We start from the raw sequence: 22,127 nt of genomic DNA on the forward strand, positions 1-22,127 counted from the left end.
ACATAATGTATGCATCAGTCATGTGATCACGCGTGGTGTCTGTTTTGTCAGACGTGTCCGGTGGAACAGACACCACTCAGATATGTTCATCTTTTACGTAGCCAAATTCAAGGGAAGCTGTCAATAATTAGAAGGAAATGGAAGATGAGGACTAATGTTCTGTCGTCCATGAGGTCATTGTAAATGTAGCACAAAATTAGATTTCAAGAGAATAATCACTGCGTTTGCTTGAAGCAACTTAAGGAACTGACAGCAAATGTACACTCCTGGAAATGGAAAAAAGAACACATTGACACCGGTGTGTCAGACCCACCATACTTGCTCCGGACACTGCGAGAGGGCTGTACAAGCAATGATCACACGCACGGCACAGCGGACACACCAGGAACCGCGATGTTGGCCGTCGAATGGCGCTAGCTGCGCAGCATTTGTGCACCGCCGCCGTCAGTGTCAGCCAGTTTGCCGTGGCATACGGAGCTCCATCGCAGTCTTTAACACTGGTAGCATGCCGCGACAGCGTGGACGTGAACCGTATGTGCAGTTGACGGACTTTGAGCGAGGGCGTATAGTGGGCATGCGGGAGGCCGGGTGACCGTACCGCCGAATTGCTCAACACGTGGGGCGTGAGGTCTCCACAGTACATCGATGTTGTCGCCAGTGGTCGGCGGAAGGTGCACGTGCCCGTCGACCTGGGACCGGACCGCAGCGACGCACGGATGCACGCCAAGACCGTAGGTTCCTACGCAGTGCCGTAGGGGACCGCACCGCCACTTCCCAGCAAATTAGGGACACTGTTGCTCCTGGGGTATCGGCGAGGACCATTCGCAACCGTCTCCATGAAGCTGGGCTACGGTCCCGCACACCGTTAGGCCGTCTTCCGCTCACGCCCCAACATCGTGCAGCCCGCCTCCAGTGGTGTCGCGACAGGCGTGAATGGAGGGACGAATGGAGACGTGTCGTCTTCAGCGATGAGAGTCGCTTCTGCCTTGGTGCCAATGATGGTCGTATGCGTGTTTGGCGCCGTGCAGGTGAGCGCCACAATCAGGACTGCATACGACCGAGACACACAGGGCCAACACCCGGCATCATGGTGTGGGGAGCGATCTCCTACACTGGCCGTACACCACTGGTGATCGTCGAGGGGACACTGAATAGTGCACGGTACATCCAAACCGTCATCGAACCCATCGTTCTACCATTCCTAGACCGGCAAGGGAACTTGCTGTTCCAACAGGACAATGCACGTCCGCATGTATGCCGTGCCACCCAACGTGCTCTAGAAGGTGTAAGTCAACTACCCTGGCCAGCAAGATCTCCGGATCTGTCCCCCATTGAGCATGTTTGGGACTGGATGAAGCGTCGTCTCACGCGGTCTGCACGTCCAGCACGAACGCTGGTCCAAGTGAGGCGCCAGGTGGAAATGGCATGGCAAGCCGTTCCACAGGACTACATCCAGCATCTCTACGATCGTCTCCATGGGAGAATAGCAGCCTGCATTGCTGCGAAAGGGGGATATACACTGTACTAGTGCCGACATTGTGCATGCTCTGTTGCCTGTGTCTATGTGCCTGTGGTTTTGTCAGTGTGATCATGTGATGTATCTGACCCCAGGAATGTGTCAATAAAGTTTCCCCTTCCTGGGACAATGAATTCACGGTGTTCTTATTTCAATTTCCAGGAGTGTATAATTGGATGACAAGTCGAGGATTTGAACTGTCGTCCTCATGAATGGAAGCTCAGTCTCTCAACTATTGAATCATTTTGCTAGGTCTACTGTCACTTACTGTCCAAAACAAAATGTTATTTTAGGAGGTTTTAAATTTCTTTCTGTTACTTAGCTATGACGATTTCCTGCATACCACCTAAACTGACTGCCACAGTCTCGTGTCCCTACCCACCTGTTAGCCGGCAAGATACATATTGACAGGCTATCGAGATCTCCTATTAATATACTACCCACTATCAGACCGTGGGAAGGCATGTACTGCGAACCTACTTGCAAGGGGCCACTGGTTTGAACGGATGCTGGAGTGAATATTTAGTAAAGAACACAAGATAAGTGTTCTGAAATTAGTGCAGAACAACGTACTCTTAATGGAGAATAGCCTTCACTGACATAGACAGATTCCCAGGATGACGTAGGCTATAGGAAGAGAAGTACCCTATAACTACACAAGTTTACCTCGAGAACAGTTGTGAGAGAGAATACCGAACCACGAGAACTAGGATTTGGTGACAAATCTGAGTATCATTACTAGACTGTGCCCGAAATAACGAACCGTTCAACTTTGCCGTAGCATCGCGGTACGTATCTGCGGACAAGTGGCGATCGCAGGCGAGGTGGCAGCTGGTGGGCCTTCCAAGAAGACTTAGTAAAATGTCTCGGAGTGGCGATGCACAGGGGTTTTATTAGCTGGTCAGTACCTCACACTAGCATGCGTCCGGCTGTAGCCTAAAAAGTAATTCTGGTGCAAACTTGCTGACTGGTCAAGCGGTTAGTTGCCGCCCGCTGGGCCATAGAACTGGCCGCTTCCCTTTTGCACCAGAGGTATCCTATCCTGGTACAGCGCCAGCCGTTGGAACAGTGGGCTTTTCTGTACTCGTGTGCTCCTCAAGGCCAAGGAGACGCTTAGTTTATACTTGATTCTTTTTAACGTCCACGGCCATATTAAACAATTCATTAATTCTTCTCAGAATATACGTAGGGAATTATTATTATAAGGTTCCCCTCCGTTCTGTAATTATTTAGATGGCTTAATTGGTGACCGAGCGAGGTGGCGCAGTGGTTAGCACACTGGACTCGCATTCGGGAGGACGACGGTTCAATCCCGTCTCCGGCCATCCTGATTTAGGTTTTCCGTGATTTCCCTAAATCGCTTCAGGCAAATGCCGGGATGGTTCCTTTGAAAGGGCACGGCCGATTTCCTTCCCCATCCTTACCTAACCCGAGCTTGCGCTCCGTCTCTCATGACCTCGTTGTCGACGGGACGTTAAACACTAATCTCCTCCTCCTCCTCCTCCTCCTCCTCCTTAATTGGTGGTTGAATTTTTAGATACACGTAAATAAGCAAATTACGGACAGAGCAGCTGTTGGTTCCTCATCAAAAGGTCCCGAATCTCTCACCTGATTTCATATTCATTAATGACTTCTCGGCTCATTATTTGTTTCCGGCCTTGTGTGGCCGCCCGCCCGCTCGTCACTGCACGTGGCGTTCTTGGGAGGGTTTGTAACACGATGCGTTATAAAAGTACTAAATAGTTCGAGAATGTGAATGGTTCTGCTTGTCTACTTTGTAGTGTAGGTACAAATAAAGCCATCTTCAATCTGATAGTTTGAATGCTACAGTGCTATACTAGATATGGTCCTATTGGATGTGGTATGCCCTCGTGCTCCTCCACTCTTTTAACATACGAAAACCTAATCTATCTGGCACCCCATCTTCCATTAACAGTTATTCAGTCCTTCAATACCTTGTTTTACGGGCTATACGGCGCTACCGACTGTAACACACGCCTTAATTTTTACGAAATTTTAAAAAAAATAACATTTTTACTATTTTTATTATTAGGTTGCAAGGCCAGATTAGAAAAAAATTGTTATTTTATAAAACCAAATGACCTTTAAAATCTCTGAAAATCGACATCTGAGCTTACTTTCTTCTTCTTCATCGTCACCGTTGTGGTCTTCATATACAATATGGTCTTCACGGCTACCGAGATCGTTACTTACGCACCACTCCTTGAAATATTTAGCAATAATGTCTTCTTTCACTCTGTACTACGACTATTTTATCCACTGACATTTGTTTGAATGTAGGTCGTTTTAAAGCACCCTTCGGAGTGAATTCATGATGGATTTCATCCAGCATCCACTCGTTCCATTCCTCTCTCATATATGGTATACTTTGAGTGGTTTATTTATCAAGACATTAAGAGATTGCAACCGTGGAGTAAGTCCTCCCGGAATAACAGCAAGCTCTGTATTTCCCTGTCTCAATTTCTCTTTCACAGGATTTTTCAAACGACTTATAAACTGATCTAGCGCAAGAAGAGAACTCTTCTCTCCCACACTCGGTTATTCCATAATTTCATACTAGTCCTTTCCATCCGGCCTCTGTCATGTACGGGAGCAACACCTGGTGGTATGTGAGAAGGTTTTGGCATTGGTTTGCGCTTGACAAGGGTCATCGGATTAAGGTTAGTACCGTCAGCATAGCATGAAAAGACAACAGCTTATTGTATTTTTTTATGACCACTTGTTTTTATAGATACAAGTTTAGCGCCTTTCATGGAACCAATTCTGTTGCTCGGAACAACATATGTCGGAGGAGTTTCGTCCATATTCGCTGTGTAGCTTAGTTCCACACTAGTTTTCTTTCGATGCTGAATAATAAAGCGATATAAAGGTAATATTTTCTCTTCACACTCGTCTGGCATTTTCAGAGATATTTTGGTTTTGTTTCGCATACTAAGACCACGACGCTTCATAAACCTGTAGCATTAACCAATACCCTTAACGTCTGTTAAGCTCCACTATAGCACTAGCTTACAAGCGTGTCATTTGAATAATTTTTTGTATTAATTGCAATGCTATTTTGTCGGTGTCCTTGAATCCATTCCAATGCGTCATCTTCTACTTTTGGTAATTTTGCGTTCAGTCTTTTATTTGCATATTTAGTCGTCCTCATTTTTTCAGTTCTTCTTTACTAGCCCGGCAATCGCGAATGGTTTTTTTTCTTTTGGTGGAGGGCCGAAATGCCGCTCAGCTGCTCTGTTTCAACATCGTTCTGCATGTGCTATTACTTTCAATTTATAGTTCCCATCATGTGAATACCTTTTATTCTTTTCTATTACGAAACCAGCTACTAACAAAAATATTGTACTGTTACCGATGACACAAATCACTTTTAATTCAAGTTCACTGGCACCGTAAGCTGCAATAAGCTAGACAGTGTTCTGGGTTTGTGATGGCAGGTCTGGAGGGAGAGAGTGTTAGCAAGCTTGTGAATTCCAGTAACTCGTGTTCGTCGCATCGGTGCACTACTGCTGCCAGTTGAATCCAATGTTGCCAGATATAGGTTTCCCGCAGCATCGAATATTAATTTCGAGCTTGAGACGCACATGAATTTTGGAGGCAATTTTTCGAAAAAAAGTGAGTCTTATAGTCCGTAAAATACGGTAGCTGGGTAATAGTCCTCGTAGTGGCTGATATGGATGCTTATAGTATAAACCTGCTGGAGTTACCTCTGGTGTGATGATGTCGTCATCGTGGGATACGAGGTCCTGTGGGTCCACCGTTAACAGGAAGTCTCGCAGCTCCTGAGTGTTGTTCGCCGTGAAGCCCAGGACCTCCGCCAAGCGGAACGCCTTGGCCGCTGGGTCTGGCATTATTCCCCAGGGGCTGGCCGCCTCTCCACTGTGGATTATGGCGCTGCGGAAGAGGCCTGTGGGGGAAGACAAACGCACTGCTACTACATGTACCTCTGAGACTGTAAAACCAACCGACAAGGGTAACTTGGTGGCCACCGTGATCTGCAGTAGACGCCTGTGTTGTGACATCACTGTATACAGGGTGGTCAGAAACAGTCTGGAAAGCTTGTAAGGGTGTTGATGGGAGGAAGTGCTGAGAAATAACTGCTAAGAAAAAAAAATCGGCACTTTGCGACCATTTCCGAGCAATTTAGCATTGTAGTTAGCCAATTAGGTCGCTGTGCGTGCAAATTCAAACACTTGCACGCGCTAAAATGCGATAATGCACAGACGTCTATGGGACGGTGAATTACTACTTGTTCAAATGCTCATTACCATTTAAAAGGTCTCTTTTTCAGAAATGATAAATTTAAGCTAGAGGAGTAAACGCTACGTTTGTTCGGTTTTAGGAAATCGAACGAGGAACACGTTTGGCGACACTGTCTCGGACGGGCTGCTTGAATTGCTAATGCTAAATAACTCGTAAACGGCGCAACTTATGGGACTGTTTCGTTAGCTATTATTTCTCAGCACAATCTCGCCTGCAACACCGTTTGAAGCTTTTCAGGATATTTCTGACCACCCTGTATATACAGTGTGGACAGCTGTCAAGAGTGCATGTGTGCATCTACTGAACTAGACGTATGTACGATATATGAGATGAGGGTGCAGCTTAAAGCATGTTGTGCCTCGGGAATCAGGTAGAAGTTTACGTGTTCTGCGTATCCGAAGCATTTGAAAAATGAAGTTTCAAACCAAATTCTGCGACTGTCTGGGCTGCAGAATTCCATAGCTCTGCTGTTGCCTGGGGAAAAGCAGCCTTCTGCGAAAAAGTCTGGTGTGCAACTGCAAGCGAGAATCCTATGATCACATCAAGCAGCATGTAGCACTTATAGTAAAGGCGGTAGCAGAAACTGAAAGGTGGATAAAATATATTTGCTAGAATACCTGAGGGAAGATAGGTGTTGTACATGGACTGAAGAATGTTTCTTCTGATCTGTAGTGTCTTGTGTAATGACATTAATGATGAACCAGTATCAGAATTTATTAGGTGATAACAAAATGTGTTTAGCACTGCTGTAGTCACGTCGTAACCACAATCAAGTCCAAATCCGAAAGCAGAGTTCTCAACGAAGAACTGAAAGCGCGTTAATTGCAAATATCAACGAACAGACAGGGCAGAACTGCCTCCTTCACGGGGAAGCCGTTGTTTATACTAGAGTATTCAAGAATAAGTAAATATTACAAACATAAGAAATTTCGAGAATTTTTCTAGATGCGATAAATTCTAAATAACAAACATTTGGTGGTGATCGCTTAGACTGTTTCTGATGTTCCTACGCACATACGGTCCTTGGTAAGTTGTGGCCTCTCGTGACAGTTGGTGATCCGAACATATCCTTGAACTCCCGCAGAGATTATAGCTGGTATGCAGATTTCTTTTGTGAGCCTTAGTAGCTTCACAGCTTAACTGAGCGGTTAGATTGAGACCAAAGCTTGTTTCGTCCATAAAGGAGGGAATAAGCACATTTTCAACTGCAAGCACCTTCCCAGAGCAATGTTTGGTATGTGTGCTTGTTGGAATGCCCTCGCCAATCTGAAATTCTGGTCTTCCACATTCTGTGACTGTTGTGATGCCTGCAAGAAGGCCCATCTGAGAATAATCCGATGACAACATTCTGTTAAAACACATATTAGTAGGGCAATCAAGTCTTCGAATGAAACACTTGGGATACGGTTTTGCATTCACGACATCCAGGAATATATGGCACTGTACGACAGTATCGTTTATTTTTGAGAGATGCATATGGGACCTGAAGATGGCATAGTGGAATGCCGAAACTGGTTGTCAGAATAAAATAACATCTCAATTACACGGCTGTTGTCAAATTTCATTGATATTTACTTGACCAGCCGATGTCCCATGTCCATGACGGATCAACGGAAATTAGAATGGCTGTTTTCTATCATTGACAGTTATTCTTGCAGTACCTGTTACTGTCGGCTGGACGTATTTACCATTTGAAACTTCAGCACAATGGCCTGAGTTTCGTGGAATATAGCGTTTTTTAGCTGGTGATGATAAGCATTCGACATTACAGGTAAATAAGCCCTGGAGTTGACTAGCAGCCGGATAGTTTGTGTGCCAATGAGGACGTCAATAAGATTTCCTGACCTCTTGGTAGCCGCCGTTCACGGAAAATTTTCATCTGTTTCGATCTCACCTCCATAGACGGTTGCATCACTTCGTTTTCCTGAATTTGGCGGCTATGCGAGCAGTTGGCACCTCTGTGTGGCAACTGGCAACAGCTGCAGCGTGTTGCGCAGCGATCGCGGCCAGGCTATGCTGATAGCATTCGTCCAACACTCGAATACAATCGTCTGCAGTTGACTGGTGTGAATAGGACCGTTTTGATGGTTACCGTCTTGCAGTGTAGTATTGACGAACACTTGTCTTGTGGAACATTCGGTTGGGGACGTAGGTAGGTGCTAAAGATCGATACACTTCTTCTTCAACATTCTTTTATCAGTTCCCGATATATGAGGTCGACGTTCGTGTTTTCTCTCGCTTATTCGATCCGACAGTTCTGGATAGCAGAGAGAGGAGTATGAGAGAGCCTTCCACAAATGCTATATGGACCACATTCTGAGTCGGTCATTACCCTCCTCTTTCCAGTTACATTTCCTCAATTTGCTGGCACCAGTTCATGAATTCCTCGTTTCTTGTGATATCCTTTACCAGCAGAGCCTGGCACAAGTCTTCTGTGGCTCCTTTCATCAAATGTGAGATTTTGTTGGCTTCTGTCATATTTGAATGCACAATGTGGCATAGGGCCAAAACATTCTGTTTGTAAGACTGAGTCGTTTCCCAACGACGTTGACCCTTGTTCTTCAGCTGTTCTTCCACCAAGTGGACTTGTTGCACCGAAAGTTTTCTGCAGGTTCGTTCTGGAATTTGTTCCAGCTATCGAGCTTCTCTTCGTTGCTTTCGGACCATTGCTGGGCTGTGTTGTCCAAGTAAAAGTACACGTTTACTAAACACATGGTACGAGGCGTGTTTTTTTAAGTAAGTACGGTTTTGAAATTAAAAAAAGACGTGCTAAGATATCTCAATAATTTTATTTTTACATGAAAGCCTGTACCTTAATGTACGCACTGACGCCATTACAGTCTGATTCTTCCTTATTTACGTTGTGTACTGAGTGTTTAAGATGCCTCCGATAATCGTGAGTCCCGCCGACTGTGAAGTACGGGCTGTTATAAGATTTTTCAGTGCTAAAGGCCTAAAAGCGTTCGATATTCATCGTGAGATCTGTGCAGTTTACGGAGAAAACATTATGAGTGATGGAATGGTATGAAAGTGGGAGAGAGCATTTAAAGATGGCCGCAAAAATGTGCATGATGAACAATGGAGTGGGCGTCCTTCGGTCTTAATGAAAGTTTGGCGCAGGAAATGGACAATAAGGTGAGAGAAAACAGACACTTTACGATTTCCTCCTTGCGGGATGACTTTCCTAATGTTTCTCGTAGTGTTTTGTATGGCATTGTGCCCGAGCACTTGAATTACTGAAAATTGTGCGCACGTTGGGTACCGAAAAAGTTGACGGATATGCACAAAACCAAACTTTTAGACAATGCATTGACTTTCCTTGAGTGGTACCACAACGACGGTGATGATTTATTAAGCCAAATAGTTACGGGCAATGAAACATGGGTGGCCTCCGTCACACCAGAATCAAAGCAACTGTCCATGGAAGTTGAGCAAGGGCATCGTTTTGCTGCAAGACAATGCCCGTCCGCATGTGGTGAATCAGACCAAAGATCTCATCACATCTTTTCGATGGGAAACTCTAGATCATCCTCCGTACAGGCCCGATATTACGCCCAGTAACTACCATCTGTTCCTGCACTTGAAGAAACACCTGGGCGGTCAGCGTCTTCAAGACGATGACGAAGTTAAAACAGTGGTGATGCAGTGGTTAACAAGTCAGGCGTCAGACTTCTGTGAGGAAGGTATTAAAAAACTGGTACAATGTTATGACAAGTGCCTCAATATTGACGGAAATTATGTAGAAAAATAGATTAAGGTACAGGCTTTTATGTAAAAATAACATTATTTAGATATCTTAGCACGTCTTTTTTTAATTTCAAAACGGTACTTACTTAAAAAACACGCCTCGTATCATACCAACTGTTGTATCTGGCAACTCGGTCGAACCTCTTCACCCACTTTGTCGAGCCCTGACCATCGTCTCCAGAAAACACTGATGAATGCGTGATGTGCAGCTGACTTACTGTTTTTTTTTTGGAATCCATTGGTCTCTAGAACGTACAGACCTTGGGAACTGCCGCGTCGGATTAGCTGAGCGGTCTGAGGCGCTGCAGTCTTGGACTGTGCGGCTGGTCCCGGCGGAGGTTCAAGTCCTCCCTCGGGCATGGGTGTGTGTGTTTGTCCTTAGGATAATTTAGGTTAAGTAGTGTGTAAGCTTAGGGACTGATGACGTTAGCAATTAAGTCCCATAAGATTGCACACACATTTGAACATTTTTGAACCTTGGGAACTATGTACTGCTTGTACTCTGGTTCCTGACCGTGTAGGCAATGGCTTTTTCGTTGCCTAATGGGAACCACGGTGATGTAGATGTTTCAAAGTACCCGGCGTCTCCACCAAAAAATGTCACATTGTAACTACAATCAAATTCAAATCAGAAAGCAGGGTCATCAGGAAGTACAACACCTACCACTGAAAGCACGTTAATTACAGACACAACGTACAGACAGAATAGAATTGCTTCCCGGAGGGCAGGTGCTGCTATTTATACAAACATGGAGTATTTCAGAATATGCAAACATTAAAAGCATATAAAAATGTAGAGTTGTGCTGGGGACCCACGACATGCCAGCCAGCTATGCTTATCGTTACTCTCCATAGCATGCAGAACACCTCGCGGCAATCATATGTTTCCTGAGCTCGCGAAAACCCCAATCCATAGCATTAAAAGAGGAAAAAGAAGAGACTGTCTGAAGAAATCGAGTCCAAGACATTCGAATTACTAGTTGACAATAGCAGCAATGAGATGAGCTATGAGCAACACTTTAGGACTTAGTTATATGTTTGGGTGTGATGAAAACTCACCAACGTTGATGAAACCCTCCTGCTGGCGCACACAGTTTCACAAACTGGGTTAAATAAATTGGTAAGCATACAAAGCAATCATTGAGAACCAGAGTACTAAGTACGACAATGCAAAAAACTTTCGTAACACGAAAAGATCTAATTTCTCCTGAGTCCGCTACGTTTATGGGGACTTTGGTACTAGATTTTTCGGACACTAGGAAATCAATGTAGACGAGACAACAGAAACCTGATGCACTATTAAAGACCTTCATCGCGACGCCCTGCCCAATTTCGAGTGTCGTTAGTGAAACTCATAAGGTGTGCCACTCTTGTCTGAAATGGGCTGATGTACTGACCTGCAGCGAGAGGCGATAACACCAGATGTGATGCAGAGCAGCCCCCAGAACTCTCACCGCCGATGGTCACCTGGTTGGGGTCCCCGCCAAATGCGGCGATGTTCTGCTGTACCCACTGCAGGGCCATCACCATGTCCTTCATGCCGGCGTTCCCAGGGATCACGTCGTCACCAGTGCTCAGCAAGCCTGCAAATGACGTCATAGCGCAACCATTAAAAAATTGGGTCATTCCAATTCCTCCTTCAGTATTCTCCCCTCCCTCCTCTTTCCATCCCTCTCTCTCTCTCTCTCTCTCTCTCTCTCTCTCTCTCACACACACACACACACACACACACACACACATGGAACTGCTGACATCATGTGGTCAATGTAGCTCAGCGTCCAGTCGAGCACAACCACTTCAGACCATGTTCTGATCCCTGATGACTCTCCCAGACAACGTACTTTGTGTGGAGGAGAACTTTCATCAGCTCGAAAAGACTATAAGGAACACAGTTACTAGCACAAAACAAATAAATGAAGCGTTCCATAGAACGAATAGATTAGCTACACACACCATTAGCACAATGAATGTGCTATATAAAACTTCCTGGCAGATTAAAACTGTGTGCCCGACCGAGACTCGAACTCGGGACCTTTGCCTTTCGCGGGCAAGTGCTCTACCATTTTTTTTTTTTTTTTTTTTTTTTTTTTTTTTTTTTTTTTTTTTTAGCTCCGGACCTTTGCCTTTCGCGGGCCATGTGCTCTACCAACTTTTTTTTTAATATATATAAATATGTTTTTTTTCGCGCTGACCATTTTTTTTTTTTTTTTTTGTGTAACAGTAACAAACATAAACTGCTTCTAGCATTTTTTTAAAATATATAAGACGATAACTTTATAAAATAAAATTTTCTGGGAAACGTAAATAAGTGGACTTCCTTTTTTTTTTACATAATAGTGAAAAATAAAATAAAATATCCTTCTTCTGTCAGTACAAAACCATAACGTTCTACGTTCCTCTTTTAGGCGCGTACCTCACTAATCCCGTCATACCTCGCGTTGGTGTCGGGTACGTCTTCACGTGTGTTTGTGGATCCTCTCCACTGTCCTGGTCCTTTCGTGCTCTGATACTTATAGACAATAATTACATTCTCCTACCCGGGACACCCCAACTGGGTGGGGGATCAAGCAAGGCACTCCCTAAAAAATTTGCGTAATATGTTCGATATCTCGGATGTCTCATAAGCTGTGAGTGATGTTCCTGTAGTAAGGCCCAAAAGTCAAGCACATTCTTACTGCCGTCTCGGAAAAGATAACGCACAGTCAAACCTCGAATCCAAGTCACTGCGTTTGTCTTCGTTCGGGGATAATATGTCCTATCTGGGAGAAGTAGTGTGCGTGGTTCTATTGTTTGCGGCCCCTCCCGAAGGAGGAAGGCGATCATTTTTTTGACCAAACACCATACGTCCGCCGAAGGACCGCATATCAGGCGATGCTCCTCAGTGTCTATAACATTGCACTGCGGACACAGTGGCTCGTCCGCCATATGAATTTTATGCAACCTGGAACGAGTCACGTACTTCCCATTTACCACCTGATACCACAGTGCGCGCGTTCCCGTATCAAGGTGTGGGTGGTGCACTGTACGCCATACCACTGACCACGTAACTGTTGGTTGGCGGCGCTCTACGGCGTTATTCGGCCGTCGTCGAGTCAAGATGTGATATATATCACGTGCCGTCGCCGTCCTGGTAGTCGGTAGTTCCATATGTACATAACTGTGTTCCACAAAGAAAGTTCGCATATGGGCAAGCGATGGTGAGATGTGAGCCACCGCTACCGGAGCCGAAAGCGAAGTTGGAGCGAGTTCGTCTATCAAGCTGCCCGTCAGACTTGTCTGGTGTCGTGTCCACATCTTTATCATTGTGGTTACATAAATAGCCACTGCTCGGTCGCGTACGTGGACGAGTCCAAGACCTCCACGACTACGAGGAAGGGTGAGGGTTTCGTATCCTACCTTAAAAAGCAGACCTGTGCTCACAAAATATCCTAGTGCCGCCAGGATTCGGCGGGCCAACACCACCGGCATAGGAAGAACTTGTGCCAGGTGGAGGATGCGAGAGGCTAGATAAGTGTTGGCAAAGGTGACCCGTTGTATCATATCCAGTGCCCTTAACCTGTGACTTCGGACACTCGCACGAATTGTTTGCAGAAGATGTCTGTAACTCAGTGCCGCCGTGCGTCGAACGTCTGTAGTGAAGATAATTCCTAGGCATTTCATCTTGTTGATCGGCTGTAATGGTGCTACACTTCCTGTCGGGAGTCCTCTCCCGATGTTCATCGCTCCTGACTTTGCCATGTTCAGGCGACTTCCCGTAGCCATACAATACAAATTAATCCAATGCAAGGCCACTCTTGCCTCGTCGCCGGACCTTGCTAAAAACACTAGGTCATCTGCGTATGTTCGGCATATAAACGTGTTGTGCCTTATCGTCATTCCTTGGAGTCGATTCCGGAGCCCGCAAAGCAGCGGCTCGACAGCGATGGCATACAATATCGTTGACAGCGGGCACCCTTGTCTGACCGATCGTGAGATGGTGATGGGCCCCACCAAGCGTCCATTGATGAGCACTTTGGATGCGGCTCCGTGGAGTAGTCTCATGACGACGGTGACAAAACTTTCCGGAAACTTCATTTTCGTCATCACGTCCGTGAGATAAGCATGACTCAGCCTGTCAAATGCGCGATCGAAGTCTATCGATACCAATACACCCCGGAGACGACATGATGAAGCCAGTGCGATAACATCGCGGTAGTCGCTGAGTGCCGTTTGTAAATTGCTAGCTCCTCCTAGCTGGGTTTGGTCGAGTGAAATCACTTGGCGTATCACGCGTTTAAAGCATCGGTAGCTCAGATGATAGAGCACTTGCCCGCGAAAGGCAAAGGTCCCGAGTTCGAGTCTCGGTCGGGCACACAGTTTTAATCTGCCAGGAAGTTTCATATCAGCGCACACTCCGCTGCAAAGTGAAAATCTCATTCTGGAAACATCCCCCAGGCTGTGGCTAGGCCATGTCTCCGCAGTATCCTTTCTTTCAGGAGTGCTAGTTCTGCAAGGTTCGCAGGAGAGCTTCTGTAAAGTTTGGAAGGTAGGAGACGAGATACTGGCAGAAGTAAAGCTGTGAGGACCGGCCGTGAGTCGTGCTTCGGTAGCTCAGATGGTAGAGCACTTGCCCGCGAAAGGCAATGGTCCCGAGTTCGAGTCTCGGTCGGGCACACAGTTTTAATCTGCCAGGAAGTTTCATATCAGCGCACACTCCGCTGCAAAGTGAAAATCTCATTCTGGAAACATCCCCCAGGCTGTGGCTAGGCCATGTCTCCGCAGTATCCTTTCTTTCAGGAGTGCTAGTTCTGCAAGGTTCGCAGGAGAGCTTCTGTAAAGTTTGGAAGGTAGGAGACGAGATACTGGCAGAAGTAAAGCTGTGAGGACCGGGCGTGAGTCGTGCATCGGTAGCTCAGATGATAGAGCACTTGCCCGCGAAAGGCAAAGGTCCCGAGTTCGAGTCTCGGTCGGGCACACAGTTTTAATCTGCCAGGAAGTTTCATATCAGCGCACACTCCGCTGCAAAGTGAAAATCTCATTCTGGAAACATCCCCCAGGCTGTGGCTAGGCCATGTCTCCGCAGTATCCTTTCTTTCAGGAGTGCTAGTTCTGCAAGGTTCGCAGGAGAGCTTCTGTAAAGTTTGGAAGGTAGGAGACGAGATACTGGCAGAAGTAAAGCTGTGAGGACCGGGCGTGAGTCGTGCTTCGGTAGCTCAGATGGTAGAGCACTTGCCCGCGAAAGGCAAAGGTCCCGAGTTCGAGTCTCGGTCGGGCACACAGTTTCAATCTGCCAGGAAGTTTCACATCAGCGCACACTCCGCTGCAGAGTGAAAATCTCATTCTGGAATGTGCTATATGTCTGTCTTCCGACATGGAGATGAATAGCCTCATCTCTGCACAGACCTCACTGACTGCTTCGAGACGGCGCAAGAAGGTAATCACATGGAACTGCTGGCGTCACGCAGTTAATGTAACTCAGCGTTCAATGGAATACAAACACATCCGACCGTATTATTCTTCGCTGACAACTCTCGCTGACACCGTGCTCCATTCTATCCATCTGTAATTTAGGACTCTAAGGTTTCTTCTTCAGATTTTTTTATTTGGTAGCTGATTGGACTTGAACGACATTACGTATTTTCTTGGTGGATCGCCTGTCTGTCACATTTACAACGTTAAGGCACGGATTAGTTTTGTGGGCCATTTATGTAGTGCTGTTGTATAAAGACCAGCGAAATAAATCAGTTGTTTTTATACCGATCAGGTGTCATAGATGAGCGCAGGTTATCGGTATTTCTCCAAAATGAACCATGGAAGCAATCAGGAAACAGTTGTCATTAAACGGATCAGGAAACAGTCGTACGTTGGCATTATGGTCTCTGATTGTCTGGAGGAACACAGGTGAACATCAAATAGGTCTTGCATAACGAACTTGCTCTCACTTGGAGCAACGTGATGGTAAGTTGGTGGAACAATGATGCTTGTAGAAGGTCTAGAAGACTTATACACTGTACTTGACAAGGAGAACTGTTTTATCATGCAAAAGTGGCATACCTATCATGGCCATTGTATTTCGCTAACAAGATAGAAACTGAGATTGTGCTGATTAATTTAGTGTCGAATGTCATGCGTCCATCTGAACTTGATCTGTTTCTCTCGTAACTATGCCACTGAACAATTATTTTGATAAGATATATCAATAGATCTCGAACAGAAGGATGAAGTCAGACATAGTGTCAGATCATACCATACGTTAATTTTTTTATACCGATTTTCTACAACTTTCGAGATTTATTTTGTCATTTCTCCTGTGGGACGAAATTCTAACATCTCAGCCGATGGAGATCCAAACGTGGCAAAAAGTAGTAGGACTATTAGTTGTTCGAGATTAGTTTTTAAATAAATGATTTGCAGAATTAATTCAGAAGGGTTCTTTGATCAAGTTATTATTTATTTTTATGCCTTCTTCATCGACTTCTACAAACCGAGAGCTACCGTATGGCGTGTAGCATAGGCTTCGCAGTCCACCAGAATTAATTTCCCCTTTTCTCATTCCATTTACGAAATAAGAATTGTTCTTTGCCGTAGCCAACTACACAAATCACTACCGCGAACCAAGAAGTGTGCGAAAACCAAGATCGATGTTAAGTCTATGTCCTAAGTGGTAGGGAGCGAGCGTTAACGTATTGTCAGATCAAAGCAGTACCAAAAAACAGTGCCAAGACCATATTAAAAATAATCAAGAGTTACAATTAAAAGTCCAGGTTGTAACACCTCCGTTTATTTATCCCGACCCGATCTGATCGAATAGCAGCCCAATATTTATTATTAATATGACCGTGTACCTAATGGGGCTGGTAATCGGAATTGACTGCTACGGAAGTTGTTACTTTCCAGTTCGTCCTGTTCAATACTGTAATAATGAAATGTCTGGTTGTAATAATGAAATGTCTGGTAACAAGAAAAACACCAACACAGTTTCACTAATTACGAACCTATATTCGTCTCAAAAACACAAAAAAAGGAGACAGCCACTGCCTTCGTCATACATATCTAATTACGGCTAATCTCAGCACAGGCTTCTTCATTTTCCATTATCGTCACACGCTAATCCATCACTGCATCCAACACTGCAATCCAACACCGCAATCCAAGGTGATGCCGGCGCGGTAGACGCGAAACCAAATATCGGCCCTAGAAATGTCACTGATCACTTTCGTAATAATACTTCTTCACCTTCCCGGTATTATTTTTGTACAAAGGGGTCTAACCACGGCGATGGCGACTCCCTTCTCCGTTAAAGCCTTACATTTCCACAAAGACCTCCACACACTTCTACCCGCAACATGGCACTGGCTCAACTCCACACTCGCTCTCGCAACACGTCACGATCGATTGTCCGCCCTATCGACCTGTGCGAGTGCAAATTTATAGTAAGGGCCTACGGACGCCCTACAAGGTCCAGAATGCGAGATATCAGTTGTATTTGCGAATGGGCGTTTGGGGCTTTAGTAGCAAGATGTGAACTGCCGACCCAAACGCCAGGCGAGATATATTTATCGTTCAGCAGGCCAACGGCTATCCTTGTCTGTTGTCTTTGCTGCGACATCTGGAGTCGCGGTCTCCAAAAGTTGAACTTTCTGCTGCGCAGATAATACTGCCGCCACACACTGTGTCTGCATTAGTGATTAGATTAGTACTTGTTCCATAGATAATCAATACGATACTTCGTAATGATGTGGAACGTGTCAGGTTAATAAAAGGTGTCTATACAAGATGTTATACACTACTGGCCATTAAAATTGCTACACCAAGAAGAAATGCATATGATAAACGGGTATTCATTGGACAAATATATTATACTAGAACTGACATGTGATTACATTTTCACGCAGTTTGGGTGCATAGGTCCTGAGAAATCAGTACCCAGGACAACCACCTCTGGCGGTAATAACGGCCTTGATACGCCTGGGTATTCAGTCAAACAGAACTTGGATGGCGTGTACAGGTACAGCTGCCCATGCAGCTTCAACACGATACCACAGTTCATCAAGAGTAGTGACTGGCGTATTGTGACGAGCCAGTTGCTCGGTCACCATTGACCAGACGTTTTCAACTGGTGAGAGATCTGGAGAATGTGCTGGCCAGGGCAGCAGTAGAACATTTTCTGTATCCGGAAAGGCCCGTACAGGACCTGCAACATGTGGTCGTGCATTATCCTACTGAAACTTAGGGTTTCGCAGGGATCGAATGAAGGGTAGAGCCACGGGTCGTAACTCGGTTGCAATGTAACGTCCACTGTTCAAAGTGACGTCAATGCGAACAAGAGGTGACCGAGACATGTAACCAATGGCACCCCATACCATCACGCCGGGTGATACGCCAGTATGGCTATGACGAATACACGCTTCCAATGTGCGTTCACCGCGATGTTGCCAAACACGGATGCAACCATCATGATGCTGTAAACAGAACCTGGATTCATCCGAAAAAATGACGTTTTGCCATTTGTGCACCCAGGTTCGTCGTTGGGTACACCATCGCATGCGCTCCTGTCTGTGATGCAGCGTCAAGGGTAACCGCAGCTATGGACTCCGAGCTGATAGTCCATGCTGCTGCAAACGTCGTATAACTGTTCGTGCAGATGGTTGTTGTCTTGCAAATGTCCCCATTTGTTGACTCGGGGATCGAGACGTGGCTGCACGATCCGTTACAGCCATGCGGATAAGATGCCTGTCATCTCGACTGCTAGTGATACGAGGCCGTTGGGATCCAGAACGGCGTTCCGTATTACCCTCCTGAACCCACGGATTCCATATTCTGCTAACAGTCATTGAATCTCGACCAACGCGAGCAGCAATGTCGCGATATGATAATCCGCAATCGCGATAGGCTACAATCCGACCTTTGTCAAAGTCGGAAACGCGATGGTACGCATTTCTCCTCCTTACACGAGGCATCACAACAACGTTTCACCAGGCAACGCTGGTCAACTGCTGTTTGTGTATGAGAAACCTGTTGGAAACTTTCCTCACGTCAGCATGTTGTAGGTGTCGCCACCGGTGTCAACCTTGTGTGAATGCTCTGAAAAGCTAATCATTTTCATATCACAGCATCTTCTTCCTGTCGGTTAAATTTCGCGTCTGTAGCACGTCATCTTCGTGGTGTAGCAATTTTAATGGCCAGTAGTGTAGACTACAGTCAGCTCCCTGGAGGCACACAGACTCTCTGTCACCAAAAATATCTCGGGTAAGGGCCAGTTCTGAAAAATGGGGGCTCTTTTAGGGACAGAGATGGCTTAATCCTTACTCATTGTGTTCCAAGGCTTTTATACATGAGCAGGTACGAGTTAACAAGACGTTTTGAAGAACAAGCTTCTTCCAGCATTGCCAAATACAGTTAAAGGTCGGGAAAGTCTGCACGTGTTCTCTTTCGCTATGGCTGTGCACCAATGCAGCTGGCGAACGCGACACAGGAGTTTATTTGTGGATCCTAGCGTTTTATCTCTTTCTCCAGCGATGAAAGACACACTCAGTGGTTGCACACTCACCGGTCATGGTGTTATTGCATCAGCAATTTACCGCTGGTCAAAATAGACGCTGTGAACAAAAAATGCGTTGACAGTTCGTGTAGTACGGTGTGTGAGGAAAGTTTTTGTGGAGCTGATTAGTGCGGTATTCCGTGTGGTACAATAACGTGTCTGCAAGACATCATTTGAGTGCTTAAGATCGTATGCGAGCAGTTGGACGGCTGGGAGCTGGTCAAAGTAATGCTATTGTGTCTATAGTAATGGGTGCGTCCAAAAGTGTCATCTTGCGGCTGCTGAAGGAGGAAATGCTAAGCGAAAGCTTGCTGGTGGTCGTAGACGGACCACCATACCTCAAGAGGATCGGTACGTAACCCAAGTGGAGAAACGGGACAGACAGCTCACTCCTAGCCTGACCACTTCATACCTTGCAGTCGCCACTGGTGCCTCTGCCAGAACCATTTCATGACGATTAAATCAGGCTGCTTTGTACGCTCGGAAGCGTTTTAAATGCATCCCACTTTAACCACGTCATCGTCGAGAAAGAGTTCCCTGGTGTATAGTGCGTAAAACAGTGTTGGTTGCGGTCAGGAACAGTGATCTGGAGTGATGTTCTCCGCCGAATGCTGCTTTACTGTGGCAGAGTGATTCTGGCCACATCTACATCTACGTGACTACTCTGGTATTCACAATAAAGTGCGTGGCAGAGGGTTCAATGAACCACCTTCAAGCTGTCTCTGTACCGTTCACTCTCGAACGGCACGCGGGAAAAACGAGTACTTAAATTTTTCTGTGCGAGGCCTGATTTCTCTTATTTTATCGTGATGATCATTTCTCCCTATGTAGGTGGGAGCCAACAGAATGTTTTTGCAGTCGGAGGAGAAAACTGGTGATTGAAATTTCATGAGAAGATCCCGTGGCAACGAAAAACGCCTTTGTTTCAATGATTGCCACTCCAATTCACATATCATGTCTGTGACACTATCTCCCCTATTTCGCGATAATACAAAACAAGCTGCCCTTCTTTGTATTTTTTCGATGTCAGTCCCACCTGATGCGGATCCCATACTGCACAGCAATACCCCAGAGCAGGGCGGACAAGCGTGGTGTAAGCAGTCTCTTTAGTAGACCTGTTGCACCTTCTAAGTGTTCTGCCAATGAATCGCAGTCTTTGGTTTGCTCTACCCACATTATTATCTGTGTGATCGTTCCAATTTAGGTTATTTGTAATTGTAATCCCTAAGTATTTCGCTGAATTTACAGCCTTCAGATTTGTGTGACTTATAGCGTAATCGAAATTTAGCTGATTTCTTTTAGTACTCATGTAAATAGCTTCACACTTTTCTTTATTCAGGGTCAATTGCTTCTTTTCGCACCATACAGATATCTTATCTAAATCATTTTGCAAGTCGTTTTGATCGTCTGATGACTTTACAAGACGGTAAATGACAGCATCATCTGCAAACAATCTAAGACGGCTGCTCAGATTGTCTCCTATGTCGTTAATTTAAATCAGGAACAATAGAGGGCCTATAGAACTTCCTTGGGGAATGCCGGATATTGCTTCTGTTTCACTCGATGACTTTCCATCTATTACTACGAACTGTGACCTTTCTGACAGGAAATCACGAATCCAGTAGCACAACTGAGGCGATACTCCGTAGGCACGTAGCATGATTAGAAGACGCTTATGAGGAACGGTGTCGAAAGCCTTCTGGAAATCTAAAAATATGGAATCAATTTGACATCTCCTGTCAATAGCACTTATTACTTCATGAGTATAAAGAGCTAGTTGTGTTTTCACAAGAACGATATTTTCTGAATCCGTGCTGACTACGTGTCAATAAATCGTTTTCCTCGAGGTACTTCATAATGTTCGAATACAGTATATGTTCCAAAACCCTACTTCAAATGGACGTTAGTGATATTGTTGTTGTTGTGGTCTTCAGTCCTGAGACTGGTTTGATGCAGCTCTCCATGCTACTCTATCCTGTGCAAGCTTCATCTCCCAGTAACTACTGCAACCTACATCTTTCTGAATCCACGCTCCGATCCGTAGAACGCCAGTTTTCTTTCTCCTGATAACGACGTCCTCTTGAGTAGTCCCCGCCCGGAGATCCGAATGGGGGACTATTTTACCTCCGGAATATTTTACCCAAGAGGACGCCATCATCATTTAACCATACAGTAAAGCTGCATGCCCTCGGGAAAAATTACGGCTGTAGTTTCCCCTTGCTTTCAGCCGTTCGCAGTACCAGCACAGCAAGGCCGTTTTGGTTAGTGTTACAAGGCCAGATCAGTCAATCATCCAGACTGTTGCCCCTGCAACTACTGAAAAGGGTGCTGCCCCTCATCAGGAACCACACATTTGTCTGGCCTTTCAACAGATACCCCTACGTTGTGGTTGCATCTACGGTACGGCTATCTGTATCGCTGAGGCACGCAAGACTCCCCACCAACGGCAATAGGCCGGTAATTCAGCGGATTACTCCTACTTCCCTTTTTGGGTGTTGGTGTGACCTGAGCATTTTTCAGTCTTTAGGTACGGATCTTTCTGTGAGCGAGTGGTTGAATATAATTGCTAAACATGGAGCTATTTTATCAGCATACTCTGAGAGGAACCTAACTGGTATACAATCTGGACAGGAGGCCTTGCCTTTATTAAGTGATTGAAGCTGCTTTGTTACACCGAGGATATCTACTTCTATGTTTCTCATTAGTTAGTGTGGGGAGAGAGGGGAACGCGTTGCACACCACAGAATAATCATGAACGTCCTCGGTAAGGCCCAAGCGTTATGATGTGGGCAGGCACTGCGCACAATGGGCAAACACAATGCGTATCTTTGTGCGAGCTACCGTTACAGCTCGTCGATATTGCAGAGAGATTATTCTGGATCATGTCCGTCTCTTTAGGGTGCGGGAGGTCCCGACATTCCGTTTCTGGACGCGAATACCACCCCACGTAAGATCGATGCGGTGTAGGACAGAGTATACAATGAAGAACTTATGGATGGCCTGCGTGTTATAGACCATGCCTGGAATCCTCTTGGCAGACTTGTTTCTCAGTGAAGACGC

At 45.6% G+C, this 22,127-nt stretch overlaps 1 protein-coding gene across 1 annotated transcript in view; it reads right to left on the bottom strand.

The window, feature by feature from the left end:
- LOC124805687 (venom carboxylesterase-6-like) overlaps window positions 1-22,127 on the bottom strand; it is a 116,691-nt gene that overhangs the window by 33,220 nt on the left and 61,344 nt on the right. Inside the window, exons 4-5 of the mRNA XM_047266256.1 lie at window positions 10,945-11,130; window positions 5,245-5,444 (exon numbers count right to left, since the gene is read on the bottom strand). Coding sequence (XP_047122212.1) covers window positions 5,245-5,444; window positions 10,945-11,130 — 386 coding nt within the window. The remainder of the gene's footprint in view (window positions 1-5,244; window positions 5,445-10,944; window positions 11,131-22,127) is intronic.

Source organism: Schistocerca piceifrons, chromosome 7 (genome assembly GCF_021461385.2).
Source record: "Schistocerca piceifrons isolate TAMUIC-IGC-003096 chromosome 7, iqSchPice1.1, whole genome shotgun sequence".
NCBI lineage: Eukaryota > Metazoa > Arthropoda > Insecta > Orthoptera > Acrididae > Schistocerca > Schistocerca piceifrons.